Here is an 11,670-nt window from a genome sequence, read left to right on the forward strand (position 1 = left end):
ACGGCTGCAGTGTTATCCTTGGGGGCAATTGCACTTGTCAAAATAACGTTCACTAAAAGGGCTTGTGTTTGCTATTGACAGGCTCAGATTAAGTGTCTGACAACACTATGGAAAGGATCCCTACAGAGACCCTCTTGACGTTTACATTACAGCCCGTTTTGCCGTTGCCGACTGAAGCGTTGTACCTCAATACTTGACCATTTCAAAAAATTGTCCTTAGTAGTCATTTAGAACCCGAATGATGGGAAAATAGGGCCCAGGCTTAAAACTACCAGAATAAAGCTTTAAATATAATCCTTGGAAACATTTGCCTTTTTTTTTTTTTTTCCCTGTCATCTGAGGGAGAGGACATGGAGGATTCAACACTTCCTTTGCTTCAGGTGTTTAGACTTCAAATGTTGTGTGGCGCTAACCTCCTAAGCCTGACAAATCTGAGTTCACCATATTTGTCTTTTATGAGATTGAATCTGGCATCAAGTGCTGATGAAGTCACTCAGATGAGGGGTGAAACGTTTTCTCACTAAACTTAGTGTCCAGATGAACTGGTCTGAGTTTTATAGGCACTGAATGAGAGCAGCGAGGTAAAATCTCACATAAGATCAGTATGAACATTTCATCTGATTGGGTTGGCTCTAAAGGATTACTTTATACATAATGGGCACTAACCCCAGTGCAGCAAAGGTAGCTATTTCACCAAAAATCAAATGGTAGTAATTCATCTTAACCTTATTTAATGTTCTTAACTATCTTGTACAGGAATTGAAGATATGAATGGTAAGTGAGCAGCAGAGGCACTTTGAATACTGCAGGTGATGGGCATGCGGTACCTGAATCCTAATTGCCTGACTCCCTGGCCTGATCTTCTATAATTTAGGTGTCAGTTGCTGGGACCGTGGACGAGGACAAGGCATGAGAGGAAGAGGAAGCAGAGGTGAGACCATCTATGACTTGTAGTTGATATACTGTGAGAAACAATTTGTGTATTTAATCGTAGAAAAGCTCTTTCATTAGCTTGTTACTGTCTACCAAGTTTGAGCATATCTTATCTGCTAAGGCGCTGACAACCTAATGATTTGAGCTGCCCCTTGTTTATAGCACTGGAATTTTTTATAGCTGGTTTAAGGTGGAATGTCATGACCAATTTTGGTTAAAAATGTATTCCTTGCGTTTAAAAATTGCATGATAGGGGGCGTCCGGGTGTAGGGGCTGTCTGTCTGGGTGGAGTGGCGTGGCGGTCTATTCTGTTGCTTACCAACGTGGGGATGGCTGGTTCGAAACCCCACGTTGCCTCTGGCTTGGTTAGGTGTCCCTGTAGACGCAATTGGGCGTGTCTGCGGTTGGGAAGCGGGATCCGAGTCTGGTCGCTGCACTAGTGCCTCCTCTGGTTGGTTGGGGCACCTGGTCGGGAGGGGGGGGGGACTAGTGAGATCCTTGCTTACATCCCTGTGGCGGAACTCCTCGGCTGGTGACTCATCTGTATCAGAGGAGGCATGTGGTAGTATACAGCCCTCCCCGAATCGGTGGAGCAGCAACCGGGACAGCTAGGAAGAGTTGGGGTAATTGGACGGGTACAGCTAGGGAGAAATTTGGGGGGGGGGGTGTTAAATAACTAAATAGATAAAAGAAAAATTTGCATGATATTTTGAATCTGGTTAAATTGGGACATGCTAGGGCTGTCAAAATCATGAAGTTTTAGTTTGAATAATGATAAATTACAGTTTAATTTGTTTATTCAAAAACGGGGGGGGGGGTGTTCTTCATCAAAGCATTTTTGGAAACAATATTCACCAAGTTCCTCAGTATTGCAAGAAAGTTTTTACATTTGCTTGATCTTTTTTCCTTTTGGTGAATAGTTTGACGGCCATGGAAGTGAATAAAATATTGAGCAAATTGTACATAGGAGGTCATATGTCTGGTCTGATTGAATTGCAAACTTGGTGAAAAGGGCTCTACATTACCTCCAATATAACTTTCTCTGAGCTGTTGCATTCAGTGCTGTAGGTGAAACACTGCACTGAGAGACTTGGTGGTTCACGATCACAGTGGCCCATTGACACGTATCGGCGTCTGCCCCTCAGCAAGAATACAGTCTCGAGCTGATGAAAGAATCTATCCAATAGCTGTTAGGTCCAGAAAACCAAGCCCCCCCCCCCCATGTTTTTCCTGACGTTGGAACCTTGTTTTCAGGTAGATGATTTGCCTCAACAAAACTGATTGAAATGCATCCAACTTGCACTCTTATTTGTGACATTTGTCATTGTCTTAAAATTAATCCAGGTTGCAAATATGACTGAAATCTTACTATTGTACCAAACAGGTCATCGGTTCAAATAACTGCTATAGACCTTGAAATCGACTTTTATGAAATATTGATTATCTAAAAACTGAATACAGAAGCACGGATGAAGGCTGATTCCTCGGTTGGGTGAGAGGGTACATCCTAACTGCAATGTTGATTTTTTTTGTCCACCAGGGGGAGCCAGAGGGCGCAATGGTGATAGATTCATAAAAGGTAAAGTTGCTTGCCTTTGTAAGGGGGCGACTGATTTATTTTAGTATTATGTTCCATATTTAAAATTGCAATATTTGTTTTACTCCTTAATGGAGTTTGAAGGAGCTCCCTTTTATTTGACAGGAGATGGAGAGAATGAAGCTTGTGGTTTTACTTGGCCTTCTAGAGGTTTGTTATTAATTTCAAATGGTGAACTTCATTTCATAGGCTGTAAATAAATGTGTTCCGTTTAGTCAAATAAACTCATGAGTTTTGGTTTCTGTGGAACAGGAGGTGGCCTTAGAGGAAGGGGAGGCCAAGGCAAGTTTATTCAACACCAGTTACTTAGCATTGTGTAAAATATAAAATGTCCTTCAATACTAAAGAATATTACTTTGTAATGCTATATAAAATTGACACCCTTGGATTTAACTGAAACCACAAAGTTGGTATTCTGAGTTTAAGGCGGGTTCATTTAAAAGGTGAGAGTACTCTAAAGTGACTTTTTATTTCACAGGAGATGTATGGAATGAAAATGAAGCTTGTGGTTTTACTCAGCCTTCTAGAGGTGTGTTATTAATTCACATGGTAAACTTGGTTCAGTAGGCGGTAAATAAATGCACTCTGTTCATTCAAATAAACTCGGGCTTTTTGGTTTCTGTGAACAGGAGGTGGCCGTGGAAGGAGAGGCCCAAGTAAGTTGATTCGACACCCATTTACCGTTGTGTAAAATAGAAAATTTCCTTCAATACGAAAGAATACATGCTATAGATAATTGGCACCCTTGGCTTTAACTGAAAGCACAAAATTGGTATTCTGACTTTTAAGACGGGTACATTTAAGAGGTAAGAGTACTCTAACGTGGCTTGATGCATTGGTAAAAGCATCACGCTTGAATTTCTTTAAGGATATAATTCCTGAATTAAGAATATATCCTGAAACGGCGTCCGTGTAGCGTGGTGGTCTATTCTGTTGTCTACCAACACGTGAATCACCGGATCGAATCCCCGTGTTACCTCCAGCTTGGTCAGGCGTCCCTGCAGATGCAATTGGCCATGTCTGCGGGTGGGTATGTGTCCTGGTCGCTATGCTAGCACCTCTTTCGTTCAGTCTGGGCGCCTGTTCGGGGGGTGGGTGGGGAGCTGGGGGGAATGGTGTGAGCCTCACAAGTGCAACATCCCCCTGGTGAAACTCCTCACTGTCAGGCGAAAAGAAGCGGCTGGTGACTCCATGTATCGGAGGAGGCATGTGGTAGTCTGCAGCCCTTCCTGGATTGGCAGAGGGGGTGGAGCAGCGAACAGGACAGCTCAGAAGAGTGGGGTGATTGGCCGAATATGAGGGGGGGAGGGTATATCCTGAAATAAAATGTCTGCAAATTGTGCTGGTTTCTATTGGACCCGAGAGCTAAGCTTTTTTTTTTCTGTCAATTGAATGCTCAAGTCAGCTAACTTTTTATAAGAAGTTAACAAGAAATAAGACAACCTACTAACTTAAAATCTTTTAAAGGTGGTGAACAGGATAGAAGAGGCAGCTTTGGAGGTAGTAGCCTTTATAAATTCTTAGATGGCTTGTAAGTTTTGTTTTTCCCTTCCTGATGGGAATCCTGTGTGTTCCAACAGGTTACCGTGGGAAAGAAGAAGAGGTGTTTGATAAAGGTTGTAATATTCCTCATCACTTCTACGCAGGTTAACTTGTGTTGAAGCCAGAAATCATTGAAACGCTTGGGCATCATTTTGAATTTAGTGGGGCAACATGGCTCTGGAGGTAGAGCAGGCTGTCCGGTAATGGGAACGTTCCTGGTTCAATCCCTGGCTCCTTCAGAGAGTATCGAAGTGTCCTTGGGCAAGACACAACCCCCAACTGCTGCTGATGAGCAGCTTGGCACCTTGCAATGGCAGGCTCTGCCATCAGTGTATGAATGTGAGACTGGCATTGTAAAGCGCTTCGAGTGGTCAGTAGACTAGAAAAGCGCTATATAAATGCAGTTTATTTACAGACAAATCGCTTTAATATTTAGAAACTTGCTGCTTTGCCAAATCGTCTTGCTGGGATTCAACAGTCAATTGGGCAAATGTTCAAAATGCATTAGTCGTCTTTTCTGAAAATGTGAAGTTAAACCAATCAATTAAATGTTTGTCTGCATGATGCACGATGCGTGTTTTGATGAGGTCATTATAAAAAAAGATTAACTTATTTCAATGACCAGCAGATTTCTGGAATGCACTGCAGATGTTAATATCTTTTATCCGGTGATAGGTGCGAGAGAGGACAGTGGGGATAAGAGTGGGAATAACGGTAAGTAATTTGTATATTTGTTGTTAAAGGGCCCAACTAGGTGAATTCTTTGCATTTTCATTGTACATTTCCTTAATACTAGGGCCAAAGGTGACCTATGTTCCCCCACCCCTCCCTGAGGATGAGGATTCCGTTTTTACCCATTACAAAGCTGGTGTTAACTTCAGTAAATATGATGAGATCTTAGTCGACGTGAGCGGCAGCAACCCACCACATGCCATCATGGTGAGTGTCTTTAAGTACCTGCCATCAGTGATCTGTACACATGCCACACCGGGTGCCTCCCAAAGCTGCCTAAGTGGATGTCAGTGTGGGTTGCGGGTAGCACTTGACCTTAATTGATGTTATGGTTTACTTAATGTCTTGATGGTTCCTAATGGAAATCAGTAAAAGTTCATTTGTTCTTCTACATCTTGAGTTTAAAATTTATTCATATGCAACAGTTACATATTGTATAGTCAGTGCAATGAAATACTTGTTTGTAGATGCTCTCACAGTTTAATGGGGGGGGGGGTCTCTCAGACTTTGGAAGAAGCAGGATTTTGTGAGTCCCTGATGACGAATGTTGTCAAATCTGGATATGTGACGCCAACTCCGGTGCAGAAATATGGTGTGCCTATCATCTCTGCTGGTAGAGATGTAATGGCCTGTGCCCAGACCGGCTCTGGTAAAACGGTGAGATACTGTTGTGCAGTCAGTCAGTGCGTGTTGATCTTGGAAATTTTTTCCTAACTTATAAGTGTCTCTTATTCCAGGCTGCGTTCCTGTTGCCCATCCTGCAGAAGTTGATGGTGGACGGTGTGGCAGCAAGTTGCTTTAATGAGATACAGGAACCTGAGGTGGTCATCGTGGCTCCGACCAGGGAGCTCATTAACCAGATCTTCATGGAGGCCAGGAAGTTTGCCTTTGGGTCTGTAGTGTTAACAGTGGTGAATGTTTAGTGTTGTGAAGAGTAAAATTTCACGAGCCACACCAGTCTTGAGTGTTCATGTTGTATTAAAGTTTTTGCAACTGCACATGTTGGAAGTCGCAGATCCATATGACATGTTGACTGGTATATTTGTGACCTGTTGCGCAAGCTGATGATATCTACTTTCAGTTCCACATGCTAAAAAGAATGCCGTTAGCTGATTATGTAGTACCCAAAAAATAAAACCTTGTGTAGGTGAAAGCAATAGAAATTCACTGTGAATGCTTAAGGGTGGCGAAATCGTTGGAAACAATGCATTCGTTTCCTTTGAGCATACAGCGATATGTGAAGAATCATGACAATGTGATCTTTGTAAAGTCACACTACCAATATTCATGTATATTACAGTAATCAAATGTTATTAACTGAAGTCCTAATTGAATTTCTCATTTGCATTTAAACATGCCCATTATTAATTTTTACCTGTGATCTGACAAACCTTCCCATCAGGTAGGGGGTGGAGTAAGATGGCAAGGTCGTCCAGAGTGAACAGATTTAGTTTATTGGAAACATTTCTCTGCCCAACCTAGCCAACATTGTGATTGGCTCGCAAAAATGTTCTTGTAAATGTGGCTATAAAAAGTAATGGTTTGACCTTAAAGGTGCTGTATGAGATTTTGAACATTACTATAGCAGCAAACAAATGCGACGCATTGGGCACAAGTCCATGAATACTGAGATGGCATCCAGCGCTTCACCTGTGCCCCTGTTTATAGGGTTAGTGGGTGTTGGGAAGGGCTTCCGACGTAAAATATGTGGCTTGACGAGAACATACTGGATCGGACATTGCCCGGGTTAATGGCCGCCATTCGTGCTGTGCCCTCACATGGTACTGATGGATATTGGAAAATCTGCCATGGCGACCCCTGAAAAACGGGGAACAAGCCGGAAGAAGACTATAGCAGCAAACAACTATTTGCTATGTAAAGAGACGGTGGTGTAATGGCGTCCTGAACAGAGAATGGAAGTCACACGCCCTGCTCTCTGTGTTGTGATCTGAGCTTCTGTTTTGGAAAGCCCGTCAAGCCTTTCATGCATGAGTAGCTAGCGTTAACAGGATTGCTAGCAAGCTGCTAATTGCGTTACATGGATTTGGGTTACTTGGCAGATAGAAGCAGTAGCTCCTTACGAAGTTGAATGTTACTAATGTTAAAGTGATACTGTAAAACAATATTCCAGCCAAGGGAGAAGTTTGGTCTGATGCTGGTGCCCAAATTCATATACAGCATCTTCAACGTTGAATGTCGGTGTTAGCATGCTCCTGAATGAACGCCATAAAGTACTTTTTATTATTATTTTGACTTTCTATTTTTTTTCTCCAAAGGTTTTTTTTTTTTAGGAAGTGGTGGTTCTTTATCCGATGAGAGGGTCTAAGGACAGGATGTTGTGTTGCTGTAAAGCCCACTGAGGCAAACTTGTGATATTGGGCTATCCCCGCGACCTTGAGAGCAGGATAAGCGGTTCAGATAATGGATGGATGGATATTGGGCTATACAAATAAAATTGACTTTCTTCTCCGCTGATTTGTGTAGGACCGGTGTGCGTCCAACCGTTGTCTATGGCGGGATCAACACTGGATATCAAATCCGAGAAATCATGAAGGGATGTAACTTGCTGTGCGGGACCCCAGGAAGATTGTTGGATATTATTGGAAAAGGAAAGGTGAGTTATGGTTCTGTCTGTGAAGGCTCCCATAGGTCATTTGTAAGCAGAAAATCTTTAGACACTTGGCCTGCTTCAGGGTCGCCTCCAGTAACTGTCTAGTTTTCTTTTTAGATTAAGTTAAGTAAATTGCGTTACTTGGTGCTGGATGAGGCTGATCGAATGTTGGACATGGGATTTGAGCCAGAAATGCGAAAGCTGCTGGCCAGTCAGGGCATGCCCCCCAAAGAAGAGCGTCAGACCCTGATGTTCAGTGCCACATACCCAGAAGACATTGAAAGGTCTGTGGTGCTTTCCTTTTTTTCTTAGTCTTAACAAGTGGGTTGAGGCTAAAAACTCTTTGATTTGAAATGTGCTTTTGTTTTTGCAACTTCATTATTTGATCTTCCCACTGATTTTATTATAGGATTGCAGCTGACTTCCTGAAGCCAGACTATTTATTCTTAGTTGTTGGCGTGGTGGGTGGAGCCTGCCGCGACGTGGAGCAGACGATTGTCCAGGTCACCAGGTACTCCAAGAGGGACGAACTCAAAGGCATCCTTGAAGTCACTGGTAATGTTTAATCTGTCACCACTAGACTGGGTTTAGATGTTCACAATGTAGTCTCCAATCAGGACAGCAGGTTTACAAAATTATGCCTCCCCCCTGTTTTAAAGGGGAGGCTGTTCATCACCATCAGAGGTGCACATAGCTGGTGCGCATGCATTGTCAAAATAAATGATGCGCAGCAGATAATATGAAAAGAGGTGCTTTTGCATACCAACATTTTTGGGAAACACTCACTGAAACAGGGTTTTCTCCATAATCACTGGTAAGAGAGTCATTATGGTAAATGTCAGTTTTAATAATTAGTCGTTAATCGTGCAACTTTTAGCCTTTGTTCTTGATTAAGTGGATGTGGTTTTTCTGCCAACTTAGCAATGTTAACTGTTAAACCTTGAGCTCCAGCAAATAGTTGGCTTGCGTTGCAACTAGCTTAACGGTACATTTTTTTCTTCTGGTTTTAGGGTTTTTGTCCGTTCATCAAAATGTCCAATAAGCGGGTCCGCAGTGGTGTAGCGGTCTAAGCATCGGCTTTGTGTCGATGCAGTTGCCCACTGGGGACCGGGGTTCGCACCCCGGTCTCGTCAGATCCAACTATGGCCGGACTCAATGAAGCAGCAATAATTGGCAACGCTGTCTTCGGGAGGGGGGACGGAGTCGGCTTGTGTTCATCACATGAAGGCGTGTGTCTGTGTGTGTGACGGAAAAGGCAGTGGTTCGGCCTGGATTCGCCTTGTCACGGAAGTGGCGAGGCATCTCCTTCGAGACTGCCGGCCGGAGAGATACAGTTGGCGAACACATGCAGTACGAGGGTGGGTGTTTGAACTAAAATAGGGATCGATTGGCCACTAAATTGGGAGGAAAAGGGGGAGGGTCAATTTTTTTTTTTTTTCTTAATCCCAATAAACATCTACATTAATTTGGTGTTGCACCACCTCCAAAGAAATGTCAAACTGAAGCTGTACATAAAAAAACAAAACATGTATTTGTGGAAAAGTGGCTGCAGGAAGCAGCCCGGCTACAAACGGATGATGAAAAAGATGTGGTGCAAAATATGACTTACTATTTAACCCATAGCTGGGAGCTGGTTCGTGGGCATTGGGTAATATCCACACACTGGTGGGTCTGTGTACCGCATGTCAAGGGGCCAGACCTCCGAGTCCCTTTTAGTTCAGCCAGGGTCCAATGTGTACCCAGTTACCGTGTGTCGCCACGAGGAGGCACTAACACAGCCTCAATAAAGTGGAACGACCACTACGCTACCCAGACGCCATTCCCTGTCTAGCTTAATGAATCTCAGATGGTGATTTTTTTAATTTTTTTTATCATTTGTTGAGGCTGTAATTGATATATGGATAAATACATGAGTGAAAACATTGCACTTTTAATTTAGAATGAACTGCGAAAATAAAAAAATTAACTTCTTCCAGTGGAGCATTTTTTTATGGTAAAACTGGCTCATTTTAGCTCATAGTTTTGAGGGGAAAATCACAACATGTTTTATAAAACGGTAAACGATAGCCTCATAGCTTTCTTTCATTGTAGGGACTGAGCGCACACTGGTTTTTGTGGAAACAAAGAGACAAGCAGATTTCCTTGCTGCCTACTTGTGCCAGGAGAAAGTTCCAACTACAAGCATCCATGGGTAAGTGGTAGTTTTAACGCTTTGATTCATTTATCTTAATGTTATTTATGGAGTATGTGTTTCCTGGCAGCGACCGTGAGCAGAAGGAGCGAGAGCAGGCGTTGCAGGACTTCCGTTCAGGTAAATGTCCTGTCCTGGTAGCTACCTCTGTAGCTGCAAGAGGTCTGGACATACCGGACGTCCAGCATGTGGTGAACTTTGACCTTCCCAACAACATTGATGACTATGTCCACCGCATTGGGAGAACTGGCCGCTGTGGCAACATTGGGAAGGCTGTGTCATTCTATGACCCGGACACAGACGGCAAACTTGCCGACTCTCTGATCAAAATTCTGTCAAAGGTATGTGATCACAATCCCCAGCAAACAGGTCTACTTCTCAAAATATGAATCACCCTTAATGATTCGAGTTGAATTTGTTTGACAGGCCCAGCAGGAAGTGCCCTTGTGGCTTGAGAAGGCTGCATTCAGCGTGCAGGGTGCAACAGGTTTCAGTCCAAAAGCCGAGGCCTTCACCTCCTTTGATTCAACGAAGGTAATTGTGACGGACCTGTTCATTGTGTATGATAGTAGTTTAGTCACTTGATAAGGTGGTGGGGATCAGCCTATCAGCACCCTTATTAGATCAGATGACAAAGGAACATCATGAAGGTGCGGTGTAATCGGCTATCAAATTGCCATGAGGAGTTGGAGAATTCGAGAAAAACCTTGTAAATATTCTTTCAAGCCGGTTATGGAGGTCTTCCCATTCTAAAGTGTGTGTGCTCAGCAAATCAACTATACACATACCCACTGGTTACCAATAAACATTTTTGAAGATTGCATTCTTGCTGATGCACCAGTGTTCACATATACCCAATCAGATACAATTAGTCTGAGCTAGCAAACCTTTTACAGTAATGCATTGAGTTGACAAATTTCAACAAGACACTGTCCTTGCAAATACTCCCAGTTTAAATGGCCTCTTCTGTCCTTTAGATCGAGAACCAGCCAGCTGCCCAAAAGGAGGATGAATGGGAATAGACCTGTTGCCCCACCACTGCCTTGTCTCCCCCCCCAAATGTGAGGAGAAAAAACAAGTTTGCAAAAAAAAAAAACCCTGTGTTTTGAGAACTTGTTCAGCTGTAATAAAATTTTTGTTGCAGTTTAGATTTTGATTCTTCACCTGCATTTCTCTTTTCTTTTTTTTTTTACAAGTGCTTTTCTCTGAAGGATTGCGGTTCATCCTTTGACCTGTCCTAGGTGACAGTCCGAGTTTTGTGCTGTAGCTTCTATTTTGGAAAATTTTAAAAAAGGTTGTCTTCACAAATCTGTAGCAGCCGTTCATGTAATTTTAGGTTAAGGGTGGAATGTTAATTTGTTAATTGTCACGTTTATGGAGGAGATCACTCCAGCTGATCAGATCCTGAGTTTGCAATGTGCACTGCAAGAAGCGTTCCAGGCTGATGTTGAACTACTCCCAAATGGTTTTAAGCCCTTAACCATTAACATGTTTCATTTTAAAACGAACAACCTTGGGATTGTTTGTAAATTTTAACCACTTAAACACCATAAAACTTGTCAGATCGCCCATCCTTGCGAGAGTGAAAACAAGATTTGTTACCCTGCTGTTTGGAGCCTGCATTGAACAACTAATTTGTTTCCCCCCACATAAAACGTTGTGACAAACGTTGCCAACTTAAGGGTAACGTCCCTGATACGTAATGACAGCCGAATCAACATATTAAGACACATTTGGAAGTGAGCTGAAGGCTGTCAGTCTTGCTGGTTTCTAAAGTTCACTGGGTTTTCTCCACACAACAGTAAAGGAGGCATCTGACAATTTATAGCGAATTGGAAGCCTGACATGATTGAGATGCAAAGTTCAAAAGATGTGGGTGAGATTAAATGTGAATGTTGTCATCTTAAAAGCTGTTAAAATCAATGCTGACAGATTTACGATTGCCAAATTAAACCTTGTTTGGTTATGGCAGCTTGTGAAGTTGCGGAGTGCTGTGGCTGGAAGCCCACTGGCCGTGCTGAGCCCAAGGCTTGATGAGGGGGGGGGGGGTGAAGACTGAAGACG

At 43.0% G+C, this 11,670-nt stretch overlaps 1 protein-coding gene across 1 annotated transcript; it reads left to right on the forward strand.

Annotated features, from left to right (window-relative positions):
* The first annotated feature begins 2,757 nt into the window (after nucleotides 1-2,757).
* On the forward strand, nucleotides 2,758-10,628 carry ddx4 (DEAD (Asp-Glu-Ala-Asp) box polypeptide 4). The gene is made up of 13 exons (XM_056301091.1): nucleotides 2,758-2,812; nucleotides 4,111-4,176; nucleotides 4,748-4,774; nucleotides 4,869-5,011; nucleotides 5,309-5,461; nucleotides 5,542-5,696; nucleotides 7,289-7,418; nucleotides 7,533-7,699; nucleotides 7,825-7,970; nucleotides 9,507-9,606; nucleotides 9,677-9,947; nucleotides 10,033-10,140; nucleotides 10,584-10,628. The coding sequence occupies exons 1-13, from the start codon at nucleotides 2,758-2,760 to the stop codon at nucleotides 10,626-10,628; spliced, it is 1,566 nt and encodes a 521-aa protein (XP_056157066.1).
* The last annotated feature ends 1,042 nt before the right edge of the window (nucleotides 10,629-11,670 follow it).

This window comes from Lampris incognitus, chromosome 21 (assembly GCF_029633865.1).
Source record: "Lampris incognitus isolate fLamInc1 chromosome 21, fLamInc1.hap2, whole genome shotgun sequence".
Lineage (NCBI taxonomy): Eukaryota > Metazoa > Chordata > Actinopteri > Lampriformes > Lampridae > Lampris > Lampris incognitus.

Bases quoted from the DNA above. Each gene is read 5' to 3' on its own strand.
- ddx4 (XM_056301091.1), top strand. From the start codon at position 2,758: ATGAGTTTTGGTTTCTGTGGAACAGGAGGTGGCCTTAGAGGAAGGGGA. The intron at 5,012-5,308 runs GTGAGTGTCTTT...GGGGTCTCTCAG, and splicing joins ACCCACCACATGCCATCATG to ACTTTGGAAGAAGCAGGATT. The intron at 7,700-7,824 runs GTCTGTGGTGCT...ATTTTATTATAG, and splicing joins TACCCAGAAGACATTGAAAG to GATTGCAGCTGACTTCCTGA.